This window comes from Lissotriton vulgaris, chromosome 9, assembly GCF_964263255.1.
Source record: "Lissotriton vulgaris chromosome 9, aLisVul1.2, whole genome shotgun sequence".
NCBI lineage: Eukaryota > Metazoa > Chordata > Amphibia > Caudata > Salamandridae > Lissotriton > Lissotriton vulgaris.
In genome coordinates, this window is record NC_141697.1 from 1,189,352,906 (window position 1) to 1,189,369,294 (window position 16,389).

Consider the following 16,389-nt stretch of genomic DNA (forward strand, 5'->3'; position numbering starts at 1 on the left):
TGGCTGAGATGTACTGCTTTTGATTTACGTTTACATGTGGGTGAGATGTACTGCTTTTGATTTACGTTTACATGTGGCTGAGATGTACTGCTTTTGATTTACGTTTACATGTGGGTGAGATGTACTGCTTTTGATTTACGTTTACATGCGGGTGAGATGTACTGCTTTTTACGATTCACAAACATCCCGAGAAGTACACAGGAAAGATGCATCAGGCAGATGTTTCAAGGCTTATTTCTGGGATTGTCACGTGGCTACTCCTAGAAGGTTCTGTTCCCCCTGTGCAGACTTCTCCACGTCAAGGAACTCAACACAGGGGACCAATTCACCAAGGCATTCAGGAGTATGTAAAAGAGTATGAGGGTTCTGCAAATCTAATTTTGCATGATTGTGTGAATCAGCTCCAGCAAAAGTAACAGAATCCCACACAAAAGCACAAGGAGAATTACTTTTGCCTCCACCTCCACCAAATCTGGTAGTGCTCTGTTCTACTTCCCACCCTGGAAGGGGAGTTATGCCAGCCCTGTACTGGAGTAAATCTCCGACCATTTCCATGGTGGAAAGATGACAGAGAGTAGTTTGGAAATGCCAACCACCGTACATGTGAGTGGGCAGTGCCAAGCTTCCAGTGCAAACCATTTGAGTGAAATTTTCAAATATGACCTTCTCTGCACTTGTGGCTTTAACATCCATTGTCTGTAAATGCATATACCCCTGCCAGGAATCCCTTTGTGAAATCCTGGCAGATTTATGTTTTCGACCAAATTTACCTTTGTGAATAGGATGAGATTACTTTTGTGATACAAACGGGCATGATTGAGAAACCTTCCCAGACATAGCTTTGCCAGGATAGGATAGGATAGGATGGGAATTTATAAAGCGCTCTAAACCAAGAAGGTGTCAAGGCGCTAAGCGGGACGAAGGAGAAACTTAGAGTAGACCAACTAGAAGGCAAAGAGCCAGGTTTAGAATCTTCTTAAAGGATGCAAGTGAGTTTGGTGTGGTGATAGAGAGGGGCAAAGTTTTCCAAAGTCTAGCGGCCGCTACAGAAAATGAACGGCCACCCCACCTGGACCGATGAAATCTAGGCCAGCATCCAACGCCCCCCCTATGATAACACAGGAAGCACCAGCAACAGAACACATCCACCTCCCCTCTGGAGGTCTCATTGTGCTGGTCTGAGTTCTTCTGGAAGAGAGCGGGCACAAGTCACACTTCATGTTCTGCCATCTCATGTTGGCACATTGCCATACTCTGCTAATACCGAACCAGCAAGAGAGCCAGTCCACTCATGGCTGCAGCAATCTTCTGTGCTGTGTGTGATGCTAGCTGCCGCGTCAGTACACAAGTTAGAAAACGCCCCACAGTTACCTTGCACCATAGGCGTAAGGCAAAGGTCAAATGTTCAACAGCCCTAACTCATGCTGGAGAGTAGGAGAGTGTCTACTTCTTTCACCGGTGTAAGGGCCAGAGGAGGATAGTTTCTGATAGTCTCTACTGAGTACATGCGCTTAGAAAGGATTCTGTTATGCTCTTCTCTGCGGAGTAACAGGCGCTAGGAGTCACTGTCAGGAAGCCGCAGGCTCATTAACGTCCGAGGCTTCCAGGGACTTGCTGCAGGGAGGCGCCACGGTTGTTAATTAACGCCCTGCAAGAGGTTTCACCCCAGAGATGCTGCTGGCCGTGAAATCCACACTGGACGAAACGATTGTGCTTTTCTAGGCACATTGTCAATATCTTCTCCACTGACACACCGGCTCTTTAGCAGTTCTTTAATAAGACACCGTGTTCTCTGCGTACCAAGTTTGAGATTACTAAAATCATAAATTTTGTGGAAAAAAACCTAATCTCAACACCTTTTGCTAAAACCAGTAAATCACAGCCGATGGAGCAGCACACCGGACCCTGCGTGAGTGGACAAGACGTCCCTTTTCTGCATCTATAACAGACAGGCAGGATTGGACTGGACTCTGAACGTGCTCTGTCACTTACTGAGCTTTAAATACCCACCTTCAAAAGTATCAGCTCCAGAACATTGACTACCACTATATTGTCAAGTTTATATGAGTAAGTATAGATTTACTAGTATTAAAGCCACGTGTACGCAACTTTAAAATAAAAGTAAGTATATGCACAGGTAATGATAGGAAAACTCTACTTACTAACCTTAACTCCACTTCTATGTACATTGAAAGAAAAAAATATATATATATACACACACACATATATATAAATATGTGTGTGTTTTATATATATGTATATGTGTATATATATATAAATATATATATATATGTGACTGTGAACAAGGGCAACCGCCCAAAACGCGTCAGTCTCGTTTGCTGCCTTTTGCCTAATAAAGAAGATCTTGCCTAGATTTTGGGATTCGTGTTGCCTTTCTGTTTTTGGGGCTCCAGATTGCAGTTGTGGTGCTTTGCTTATATATATATATATATATATATATATATATATATATATATATATATATATATATATATATATATATATATATATATATATATATATATATATATATATATATATATATATATATATATATATATATATATATATATATATATATATATATATATATATATATATATATATATATATATATATATATATATATATATATATATATATATATATATATATATATATATATATATATATATATATATATATATATATATATATATATATATATATATATATATATATATATATATATATATATATATATATATATATATTTTTTTTTGTCGCTCCAAAAGTTGTTTACCTTTAAGCAGCACGCGACCAGCAGCTTGATTGATGTGTAGGTAAGGACGGAGATCCGCTTGCAGATGCCGCTCCGTATATATATATATATGTGTGTGTGTAACACACACTAGGAGTGGGTGGAACTCCCAGAGTTACAGAAAAACTGCGAGATTCCCCAGAATTCCACCAATGGCAAGGAATATGTTGCTCGCCCTGCAATTTATCGCTGGTAGTGCAAGCAGTGCTGAAAATCAGTGCGTTCAGCACCATGTGTTACGCAAAAGTACGTGGACATTCAAATTTAGTTTGCTGCTGCTTGAGTAGTAAATCTACTCTCGCAGCAGCAAATCTGCTCGAATGGCAGCCCTCACTGACCGCAACCGCTGACGTACTCGGTGTTCTAAGGCTCCGCAGCGACTGGAAATCTAGCCAGGGGCCGTCAAATCTTGCTCACGCTTGTTCAGGAGCCTCTCCTTGTTCCTGCAAGGCGCGAACAACAGAATAATTCCACCACACACTGATTGGCGGGATTTGGGAGGAACTCTGCATTACAAGCATAACACAGAGTTACCCAAATTCTGCTAATTAATTATAAATCTACATGTGCCTTATAAATATATATCTTTTCAAGGTACATAGATGTAGATTTAGGAATAGCAAATCTATACTTACCTTTATTATATAGCAGATAGTGGGAGTCAATACTCTGAAATTTATATTTTTGCAGGATGCAGGTGTCTTCCACCACAGAAAGAATAAGCCCATTAGGCATAGCTCTCGATTGATTGTATGGCAGAATACAGTATACAGAAATATTGTCTGACATATATATTGGACTGTAATATAATGTTTGATTGGGTGTACATTTTGTAATATTTTTCTAAATGATATGAAAGACACAATTTTCCGACAATGATATTTTGGTGACATATCCGTGTCTCCTTCTGTAGATATTCATACAAGGGCACGCACATACTTTTGTCCTATGAACTAGTTTTTCCTTCCATAGATATGTAGGTACATGTTGTTCCATTAAGCCTAGATTGCAGGTCTATGAATTGGTGTTTCCTATCATAGACCTGTTTGGTAGGCAGGGGTATGCCCATTAGGCATGGACTCGGAGTCCATGACATAGAATCTTATGCCATAGACATGTCGGGTAGGCAAGTAAATGCTTATTAGTTAGTTATTAGTTAGGGCTCTCACTCTATGAACCCAGGTCTCCTGCTGTAAACATGTACACAAGGGTATGGCCATTAAGCATGAACCCTGGGTAAATTAACTAGTATCCTCTACTACACAGACACACAATGACAAGGGTATGTCCATTAGGCATGGACTCTAAGTTTATGAACTAGCTTTTTCTATACATGCCCTGTTATATGTAATTGATAATGTTTAAGAAGAATCTAAGCCACTAGCATGGATGTTTGTGAATTTGGAAGGGACCTTCAAGATGGTGATCTGGAAGTATCTGAGGCCACCGTGATTTGGATTTGGTTTTACATTTCTGGAAGCCACAAACTATGTTGTAATCTCGGTTCAATTGTGTATGTTTTTAGTGAAGCTTCAAATACTTTTGCTCAGAAGACTTACGATGCCAGGAGTCCTCCAATCTCTTTGCTCTGAATTTAACAAGCTGTTGGCACAGAAATTCCATTCTATCAGTGGGACAGAAACACTTCAATATATATGCAGAGCACATTATATTTTATCAAGTTACATATGCTTAAGAGTGTCAAAGTGTATTGAAATATTTTGGGGATGTTTTTGATTATAAGATGAAATAAACCACAACTGAAGGTATGCACTGAAACATGGAAGGGACTAGCTATGTTATTGGGATAGTGATGAAACTTGATACTTTGGGCAATAGCTATGAAAAACACTTTGGAAAGATTTTAATTGTGACAACGTAGACCCTTATATGTTGAAAGAATCTTTAATCAACATTAAAATGATACATTGAATTAAAAACTTTGATTTTACTGAAATTCAATTTAGTTTCAACATCTTACTGATCTATGGCAATACAATTTATTGCAATTATCTACAGAGCATAATATGCAGCTTTATCTGCAAATGAAAACTTAAATGGATGAAAATACAAATAACTCTAAATAGGAGAGGAAGGGTTATTCCTTACTGTCAGTGATATTTCTTTGCCACGCAAATGAAAAGAAGGGAGAGCTTTCGAGTTTGTGAAGGTAAAGAAGAATTAGAACATTGACACAAAAGGTGTTGATAAGGTTATGAAGATTAAAGTGCAGTGGCATATTTCTAATATTTATACAAACTGCAGTTGAGAACATTTACTTCAAAGGAGGAAGCATTGGAGTCAAGCTACACAATTGCACATCTGCTTGATAAGATATTACACCATTTTAAGTTTTACTTGAAAAAACACTTCTGCTTTTCCATCCAATAGGAACAACACTGTCTGGAAAATTATATCACAAAATATTTCTTTAAATTACAAAGTCATTACACAAAGTAATAGGAAGTAGATAGCACTGCCACAGACCCATGAAGATGCCTATGTATGCCTTTATTTGAAAGGGCTTGACAGAAATGATTGTAGGAAATTTTATCCTGAGGAAATGATTGAGAAAAATTCAAAATTACCTTGCGGGTGACGATTTTCCCACCCTACCTTTCATTCAGAAGGAAGTATAAATAATTGAAACAACTATATATTTGATTTCACAAAAACGTATCACTTGTCTTCAAAAGCCTTACAGTTCTGCTACCAGGAGAAATGTGTATTATATAGGATGAGTTCAATATAACCCAATTCTTCTCATGCTGGAGGACTCTTAGAAATATTTTGGGGATGTTTTTGGTTCTAAGATGAAATAAACCACAACTGAAGGTATGCACTGAAACATGGGAGGGACTAGCTATGCTATTGGTATAGAGATGAAACTTGATACTTTGGGCAATAGCTGTGAAAAACACTTTGGAAAGATTTTAATTGTGACAAAGTAGACCCTCGTATGTGGAAAGAATCTTTAATCAGCATTAAAATGATGCATTGTATTAAAAACTTTGATTTTACGGAAATTCAATGTAGTTTTAAATCTAACTGATCTATGTCAATACAACTTATTGTAATGATCTACAAAGCATAATATGCAGCTTTATCTGCAAATGAAAACGTAAGTGGGTGAAAATACAAATAACTCTAAATAGGAGAGGAAGGGTTATTCCTTACTGTCAGTGATATTTCTTTGCCACCTAAATGAAAAGAAGGGAGAGCTTTCGAGTTTGTGAAGGTAAAGAAGAATTAGAAAATTTACACAAAGGGTGTTGATAAGGTTATACAGATTACAGGGCGGTGACATATTTCAAATATTTATACAAACTACATTTGAGAACATTTACTTCAAAGAAGGCAGTATTGGAGACAAGCTACACATGTGCACATCTGCTTGATAAACCTTTACACCATTTTAAGTTTTACTTGATAAAACACTTCTGCTTTTCCATCCATTAGGAACAACACTGTCTAGAAAATTATATCACAAAATATTTTTTTAAATTACAAAGTCATTACACAATGTAATAGGAAGTAGATAGCACTGCCACAGACCCATACAGATTCCTATGTATTCCTTTATTTGAAAAAGGCTTGACAGAAATAATTGTAGGAAATTTTATCCTGAGGAAATGATTGAGGAAGATTCAAAATTACCTTGCGGATGGGGAGTTTCCCACCCTACCTTCCATGCAGAAGGAAGTATAAACAATTGTAACAACTATATATTTGATTTCACAAAAACGTATCACTTGTCTTCAAAAGCCTTACAATTCTTCTACCAGGAGAAATGTGTGTTATATAGGATGAGTTCAATCTACACCAATTCTCCTCATGCTGGATGACTCATAGTAGTTTCAAAAATTGCCTTTAAGGATTCTTACTGTTCCCCATGAATTTATTCAGGCTTACAGTATTATTGCAAGTGACTATTGAGAAGCAAGCCCACCACTATTCAAACCAAACATAACAGAAATCAGAAATTCTCTCATGCCAAAAGAAGCACTTTTGATGGGATACAGGCTACGTCATTGAAAACCACGGAGAAACTCCAATTCTGAGGAACTTTCAAATTCAAGTCCATTCTTTTAATATACTTGTTCATCTTCTTCATCTGAGCTTATTATTTTCAGTTTTTTTATACCTTAGCTTTAACTGCACATGAAATATAAACCGTTAAGTATCAAAATTATTTTAAAAAAATGCTGTATTGGTGGCAGGAATATTCTTTAAATATTGGTTGACCAATGTTTGTTTTAAAGACTCTTCTTATAATTGGAATTAAAATGACAATGTCATAATTCCAAATTTAAATCAGAACTTTATTCATCTTGAATTCTGAAAATGCCTTTGAGGCTTTGAAAAAGAATGGCACAATTAGGCAGGATTACAATCAGATCTAATAGCCAGATTTTAGTGCACTTGCTATCTAACGCTTTGAAAGTATCCACCACTGTCAAATAAATCAAATGCATCAATTCTGACTAAGAAAGAATATGTACACTTTTTGGAACCATGAGTATATGTTTCATACCTATTATTTACTCATTAGAGGTTCCGAAGCTACTTCTAGAGGGATTTCCTTTTTTTATTTCTATTGTCTGTTTAGCATTATTTATGTTAAAAACTTTTCATCAAGGTAAATATTAAACAATAATTGCATAATCCACTGTAACAGCTACAAAAGCTAAAATTCAAATATTATTCCATATATCTTCAATATCATTAGCTCTTTAAAAAACAATCCAACAGTTCTCGTTGAGATAAGAATTGATGTAGATGTTTTGCTAACCTCACAATGAAGCACAGTTTTTCCAAATGTTATCCATTTGCATGGATAAGCTAACACCAGATGCATAAGCATTTTCAAATTCTCAAGTCACAAATTGAACTGTCATTTTTATGTAGAGGAGAAAGTAGAGAACTATGGAATTGATGAGCGGTACTTGTGTTTCCAGTACACACTTGCATAGCCTGCCAACATTGCAAATACTTTTCCAGTAAACTGTCAATGCTATTTCTTCTTTTGTCCCAGTTTAACTACTGAACATTTTTGGATCTTTTTCAATTAAAAGGTGAGATAATCTGGACTGCAATACTTACCTCCTTACAAAGGGATTTTAAACAGGCACCTGATATCTACCTAAATGCTTGTTACTCTGATCAAATGACGGTAACATAAAGACATACCAGGGAATTTAGGGAAAGGCAAGGTCAGAAATATGAGTACAAGTTGCAGTATACTAACAGGAGAGAAATCATGGGTTTAAGCAGAAGGTAACTATACTAGGAATATGTAAAGCAGATGCAGCAAATTTGTGAAGGAAAGATAGCTACCCTGGATGTGGGTAAAGGGTACAGTAGTTTATCATATAGATAGAATTAATAAAGTAGGATCTGAAATCTCAAATGTATGTGGATGCCACTCAGCTGCACACATTACTGGGATAACACTATAGCACAAAACATCCAATACATTGTGACAATTTTACTATTGTGTTAAGGAGAACAGGCAGACTTGAACACCATTAAATCCAAGGGTTTTGTGATAGATGACCACTTTCATGACCTGGGAGGATTCCTATTTTGGCACTGAAAATCCATATTTGGTATGGTAGAGAGCTTTTTTGAAACATCAAATCACAGACGTCACAAGTGATATAAACTTCCAACTCGTAAAGCTAGATGAGCCACTTATATTCCTGACTCAACTTCGTCACTGTAATACAGTCTATGTTGGAGCACCAAAGGAAAGAATGTAGATGTTCTATTTATGGAATCAACCAGTGAGAGTCAGTTTCAATGTGAAGAACTCAGACCACATTACTCCAAACAGTAGAACTGGCTCAATCTGTTCAAAAGATAACATTTAAAATACTCACAAATAATCAAAAAGGCTCACAAGGCCTCAAGAAGTTGGGACATTCTTAGACTACAGCAAGGAACTGTATATCAGTGAATACATAGCGGATCCCCCAAGCCAGACCTGACCAAATTAAAAGTAACATAAATACAGAAATACCATAAAGAATCATCAGAGGTAGATGTCAATAAGTCTGCAACACATTGAGACCATGGCAGTTCAACAAACCCAGCTCACCAGCCTTTATGAAAGACTTGCCTCATCAAGAAGGTATTCTCTTATCTATAAGATGGTTGATGGACCGCACCCCTGTCAGAAGGAAGTGGGTTCCACCAACCACCAAATTTTGGTTGGCAATGCACATTTCAAAATAAGAACTGATACCTCTGGCACTGTGGTCTGTGATCATGCCAACCATTTGCTGACTGGAGGCACCACCACAATAATCCAGAACAACACTGCACCATCTTCCCCCACTCTAGATGCCACCTTACTCATCATTTCAAAGAAGTGATATCTCTCCATCCAAGTCTGCTATCAATGCAACCAACAGCTGACCCAAGCCATCACAATTGCAGTTATATTCAAATACATTATGGGCTGAACACACACCATGATAAATTAATATAATCAATGTATTAATGGGATCAGAAGAGAAATGTGTGTAGAAGCTACAAATGAATACAGAGTACACAAAAGTCAGGAAAGAGTGCAGAGAGTATGTTTATTCAACAGCTTGAAGAGTAAGAAATGAACGACATGAAGTGAGTACAACAATGTAAAGGGGATGATGAGACAAGGAAATTAACATAATGTATCAGTAGACATTCAAGTGAGAGAGAAAAGTTAGAGAGTTGGCTCAAAGTGCATTAGGTTCATAATAGAAATGAAAGAGTTGTGAATGTTTATAAAAGGGTCACCAGGTCTCCTTGAAGGACAAAGTTCTAGAATATAAATAGATCATAATCAACTTTAAAAAGTCAGTAATGGGGAGTGATTGTAGAGTCACTATAAAAGGGAGTCATATAAAATGATCACAGATATGTGTGGTAGCTTCAAATGGCAGAGGTATATGGGAACCGTGTTAAGATGTGTATGAAGGCATACAGATGCAAGCATGGAAAATGGACATGGGCCATGACAGATAACAATCTGTTTTTGTGTCTCTGAAATGATGAAATGCATGATACGTAAAAGGAGAGGTACAAACAACAGTACGGTCATGTAAATCCAACAATCAGGAAATTAAACTAAACATAAGCACCATTTTGTTGATTTTTTTAGGGAATTGAATGTAAATTATTGTGTTGAGGTCCAGTTGAGGATGACGTTCACTCAGGTGTGAATTGTGAAGTCGTTCATCGTTTTTTGAACTTCCAATTGTGTTGATTTTTCACAACAAATAGGCTTCGACGGCTTGTCCATTGGATCCACTTGAATTATTTTGTCTTTCTCTAGCTAGATGATTCCTGCTTAACAGGTGTGCTGTGATACCTCTGTTAACTTCCTAACACTTTTTGCTTCCGGCTTGTACCACAAAAGAATAAACAACGTTTATTCATCAGAGGTGAACATTTTGTTGATGTGTTGCGTTTAGTGTGACACATTATTAATCAGAGTTTCTTTAAATCTGTAATGCTGATTTAAAATATAAAGAAAGAAAGCTGGGAAGTTTACTCTTATTTTATCTATATGTAACCATTACAATTTCACGATTTGAGGGTTTTATTAAAATAAAAAATAATCATTAAAGCTTACAAATGAAATAAAACTTTAATTAACCACTCTGAGCCATAAACATCCATGCTGTCTGTTTATGTAAAAACACACTTTCTGGATATATAGGTCGAGTCCGGTGGCTTAGTGGACAAGTTAATGTGTTTACTGAAGGGGTCTGTGTTTGACCTCATAGTCACAACTTCAAATCCCTGTGGGTCCACTCAGTCTTTCATTCTTCTCAGGTCTCTAAATGAGTACCATTGAGTTGAGTAACAATAAACATTTATTATTCAGAGGCCCTTCAGGGTAAACGTGCACTTTACAAATACACATGTTATGTTATACACAAGTAGCATATGCTGGGATTGTCCTGTATGGCCATATTTTACCTTTCTTAAGGGTTTTTGTTGTCAAATGGTCCAGTAGTTCAGGGTGTTTGATTCTGCAGAAGTCAATAAACTGCATTCAGGCACGCCTTGTTTACTAGCCACATTTACTTCCTTAGATTGTAGAGAAGACAAATATTTCTTCTTGACCACTGTTACATGATGACATTTATTAGTAATGCTGCTGAAACATGTACAAGCATTATGATATGCATGAAACAGAAATACATGGGTGTTAATGATGCTAAAAATAATACAAGAGTCATGGCATGACTGACATAACATACATGAGAGATAATGGTAATGATAGACACATACACAATGTTTTTGATGATGTTTTATACCTAAACAATTGTTTCCAGTACAAAATACAAACAAATATAAGTATCTCACATGCACACCTCAAACATATACTCACACACATACCAACTCTATATTAATTAAGAGACATGTTTTCAAATTATTGCTCCTTTATTAAAGTGATTAATCTGACCAAGTTATGTGTTAGCATTCATAAAAAACAATTTGGCTCATATGTCAGTAGCCCAAGTGAGCTACATTATCTTTTAAAGCACAGTGAAACAATTGTCATATGACCTTGCCTATAGGTAAATCTGTTGTTTATCTAGGGAATATCTTGTGACTGATCAGGTTCTGGGATGTTAATGGGGCACATAAGTGGCATATTGGGTTTCTTCTCCTGTCAAGATTTTCTGCTGCCTTTGACATCATTAACCAACAGATCCTGTTGTAATGGCTGTTCATTGTGGTAACAGTTGCACCACCATTGCTTAACTTGTTCAGGGGTACACTGCTTGGAAAGTATACAAGTGTGTCACACTGGAACCCTACACACCCAGAATAAAATATGATGCTACCTCGTGGTGTCCCACAGATCTTGCTATTATTGCTTGTCTTTTTTAACGTTTATCTGTTGTCATTATTTTCCCTGCTAGATGTGTGTATTGACATACATTCCTGTGCTGATGTAACCCAAATGTACACCGCAGAAATGACCACACCAAACTACATGTCAATGGTAAAACTCTAAATTAACCTTTTTTGGCCTTAAGATTTACCCTCTGATAGAATCATAGGTCCCGATTCACAGTACTAACTTGAGACAAAATCCTAAACTTACTACTTTTGGTATTCACAGAAGTTAGGATTTTGTCTTAAATTTGTTTTAAGACAGACTTAAGACAGACGTAAGACAAACTCCTAACTTAAGTTTGTCTTAAGACAAACTTAAGACAAAATCCTAACTTCTGTGAATACCATAAGTAGTAAGTTTAGGATTTTGTCTTACGTTAGTTCTGTGAATCGGGCCCATAATCCCTGAAAGTGGAGAACACACTGTTCAAGCTAGACAACTGTCCCGAAGACCCCAAAAATATGGCTTTTAAATGCATTAATACATTGGTGCCAAAGTATCCTTCAAGTTCACATTTACCATTCATTCCATTGACCACACCATAAGCACTACTTATTGCTCCTGGAGGTGAAATCATAAAGTCAAGAAACAGAATGGAGAGACAACTCTGTGCCCATGAGATCTTGAAACTCTACTTTCCTGTTCTTTCTGGTCTTCAAAAAGAATTGTAATACTCTACCTTTCTTCTCATCAATAGCTATAAAAGGATCATAACCTAGATTAGTCAGTCACCATTATTAATTATTAATATTAGCTAGTATTAGTTATTTCTATGTATGTTTGTGTATAAAACTTATAAAAGCAAATACGCACACTGACCTGCAGACCTGCGCGCACACCCACCCACACACACACACTTTCATCTACATCCCATTCAAATAGGAGAATTGTACATAATGGCATTTAAAACAATCTTCAATAATTTCACATCTCTGCATTAGCCAAAATTACATCAGTACTTCAAAAAACATTACAGATGTGATACTTCAGTCCCATTGGGGGATTTATGCACAGCAATTAAAACGTAGTTAGTCATTTCCAACTTAAACATTGCTTATCCTTTATCGTTCCAAAACAATTATAAGAGCACCTTCCTGAAGGAGAGACAGCAAATTCAACCTTAGTCTCTGTCTATAATATGTATGAGGAGGTGTCACCTGTTTGGTCAATGCTAACAGGTTTTACATATGAGTTTACAGTACCTTTCAGCTTCCTGCTCAGATGTATGCTGTTTCATCTCAAATGTGGCGAAGCTGCTCATGTCCACGTAGCCATCATTCTCATTGGCCGAGGCCAAAGCCCTACTGGGGTCTTCAAAAAACTCTGTAAATGTTCCAGCCCGGTTTGGTCTCCTTGGAGGGATTTGTATGTTTTCATAATCGGAGTTCATGGCTGGAATGTTTTCATATTCAGATGTGTCGGCGTTGGGAAATGAAATTGACCGCGGCTTGGTCAACGGCAAAGGCATGAAGGGCGGCCTCGACCGATCTTCAAAGGACTCCACTCTTGCCACGCTCCTGCTGAAGGACTTTGGAGTTCCTTTCCTCTTGCCATCCTTGTAGATGAGAACAGCTGAAGGAGAGTCACAAGCACGCATCTTGCCAGAATGCGGCTTCAGTTGAGGTGAGCTGCCGACACTCCGCCTGTCCATGTCCAGCAGCCTTGAGGGCCCGTGGTAGCTTGATTCAGAAGAAGACCTGGAGGAGGACACATTGACGTCCACGTGGACCTTATTCTCTGCTTTCTTCCTGAATTTCAAAGTAAGGAATCGCTTGAATGAGGACTTTTTCTTCTTAAAATACTTGTCAGGTGATTCATTCTCTATCAAAAGTGAGGGAGAGCTTTTTGTGATTGGCTTTTTGGTGATACTGGCAAGTTCAAAAGGAGGTGGTATGTCGACTCCAGAGGAAGGCGTAGACACACCACTTGAAGAAAGATAAGTTCTGTGAGAAAAACTGCCCGATGAGGCAAGTACGCAAGGCAAGGAAATGTTGTCATCTTTCATTCTCATTATGCTGTTCTCAAACGAGCTCCCGTTACTATCCCTGTACAAAGAAACTGGGCTGTCTCTTCCTTCCACTGAGTAAGACCGGGGATATTGCGTAAAACGTCGAGGTTTGGTTGGTAATAACCGGTTGATGTCCATATGCCTCCCTTCAAAGTGTTGGCAATGATTGGAGATAATGTCCGGAATTGGTTCATGCATTATGTGTTGAGACTCAGCCTCTGGCCCTGTTTCCTCCGGAACAGTTTCGGGTACACATCCAGTTATCTTCCCAGAAAGGGATCTAGACCTAGTCACAATATTTTTGCGATCGACCGATAACAGGTTATTGTCATTTTCTACACCCAGATCTTCCTTCTGGATTTGGTCACACAGCATGCCATTTGGTGATGATCTGCTCTGTACCATTCTTTCCTTATGCAGGCTATGTTCACCTCTTGAGTGAGGGCTGTTTTCTAGCACATATGGGTTTTCTTCTTCATCATCTGAAAGTGATAAGGAGTCTCTAGAATTAGCTTTATGTTCATAATTGGTCACAGAATCACTATCATGCTGTTGCTCTGTCAGTTCCTTATCAGAAACTTCTATTTCATCATATGAATGCCCATCACAATGTTCATTACCTAGTTTGAGATCCTTAGTTGAACCCATAGTATCCCCAAACTGCTCTCGGTACTCATATACCTCTTCCAGAATGCATTCTCTCACTCCATTCTGTTTAAGAGGAAACTTAATTTCTTCTTCGATGGCTGATTCAGGAACAGAAGTTTCCTGACACGAGTAACCACTTTCCATGTGCAAAAACTCATCCAGGTATCCATGAGGGACATCAACAAGATCTTCATTGCATTCATTCTCATAGGGGATAATTTGACAGCTGTCATCTAAGCTGTCATCTTTCTCAACAGTGTCATCTTTCGAGACCACCCCTTCATCGTGCGCTGCCTCTGAGGATTCCTCCTCACTTTTTATCTCAATGGTTTCATAACCATCGTCCACGTTATCCTCTTGTTCTCTGTTCCTGTCAATCTCAGAATTAGGGGTTTTAGGATTTTCCATTCCTGGTGCAGTATTCACATCCTTGATCCAAGCATCATTTTGTGAATCATCAGAAAATGTTTCTGTGTGATGTGTAATGTCATCAGCAATTTCTAACCCATCATCTGTTGCTTCATCATCTGGAGAATCGCTAGAACCTGAACATATCTCTGCTGTGTTATCATACAATAGATCACTTTCCTCTTCCTGTAGACAGTCTGAATTGGCATCACTTAGAGCATCATTAATAGCACAGACTTCAGGCACATCATGTGTCATGTGCTCCTCTGAAATTGGATTTGGATCTTCTACCTCATCATTTGTCTCTTGGAAATTTGCCGTTTCCTCATCTAATGGTATCAGCTGAACAATATCATCATCACTGGTGTTCTTGTTAGTGTCCTCTTCAGAATTCAACACCAAGTGATTTTCAAGATTATATTCATTGTTGTTTTTCACCAGATCCTGGTCAGCATGAGCCTCCTCGGAGACAGATGACAAGCCATCCCGAGATTCATGATCACTGCTTTCAAAGTCTGCGGCTTTATCATCATTCTGTGATGGTGATTCTTCCACGTGTAGCTGTGATGAAAATATTTCACAGATATTTTCAGGGCTGCCTTGGACTTCAGTTTCAATTAACTCATCTAAAGCAACATCAATAGGTTCAACTGCATCTAAAGAGTCATGTTCTTCCGCCGTCATCATTAAAGGAGTTGGTTCCTCTCCATCACTCACAACACTCTTATCGTCCTGCGTGTCATCAGCTTCTGGAGAATCTAGGATGCAGTGATCTGCAGATAATTCCAGACACTTACATTGATGGTCAGCATCTTCACATTCCTCAGCAGTAAGACAGGTGTCAAAGCAGATCATATCTCCATTGGCACAGTTGTTCAGACTATTGTTGATATAGACACTGGATCTGCCCTCAGTTGCGAACAGAACTGGCTTGGGTGCAAGTGGTGGCTTGGGTCCCCTAGACATAAGGTTTGAATGTTGATGAAGACTTTGTCTCAACACCAGAGAAGGATGTTTACATACAATGATTGGGTCCGCTTGATCAAGACTTGGTTTTGGTGCCAGTGGTGGCTTTGGGAAGTCTGAAAAATAAACACAACAATGCCAACAGATTAGATGAATTCATCAGACACACGTTAGCTAGATTAGTAAGAAATCATTTGAAATTTTAACAGAATATTCTCCTCAATTTATCTGCATTAATACTGAATTTGTAAAGTAGATCATTCTAAATCTGGAATTCATTCCTTACTATATCTTGTAAAATCTCAATCTTGCAGCATGAAAAATAAGACACTCGGAAAATGGTTTAAGGTGTTGATAACATTGTCTGGGAACTATACGGGTCGAGAAATCTGCAAATGGCAAAATTAGGGTGCATTAGGACTGGACATGGTGAGGTTGATTCTTTTAAAAATATATATATATTTATTAGCATTATGGTATGTCTGACAAATACAGGAGTACAAAAGGGACAGATTGAAAGTGTAGTGCCCATCTCCAGTATTTTACACAAAGTTGATTATTAATAATCTGATATTTCCATTCTTATAAGAAATGACAATCCAATACAGTAATAGAACAATGCTGTGGGGGTTGTAATCAAATTAGTGCTGCATTCTT

General features: G+C 37.8%; 1 protein-coding gene across 1 annotated transcript in view; it reads right to left on the bottom strand.

Annotated features, from left to right (window-relative positions):
- The window catches only part of FGD5 (FYVE, RhoGEF and PH domain containing 5), a 473,217-nt gene that overhangs the window by 422,427 nt on the left and 34,401 nt on the right, over nucleotides 1-16,389 (bottom strand). The window contains exon 2 of the mRNA XM_086939254.1: nucleotides 12,905-15,848. Within this exon, the coding sequence (XP_086795380.1) occupies nucleotides 12,905-15,848 (2,944 nt within the window). The remainder of the gene's footprint in view (nucleotides 1-12,904; nucleotides 15,849-16,389) is intronic.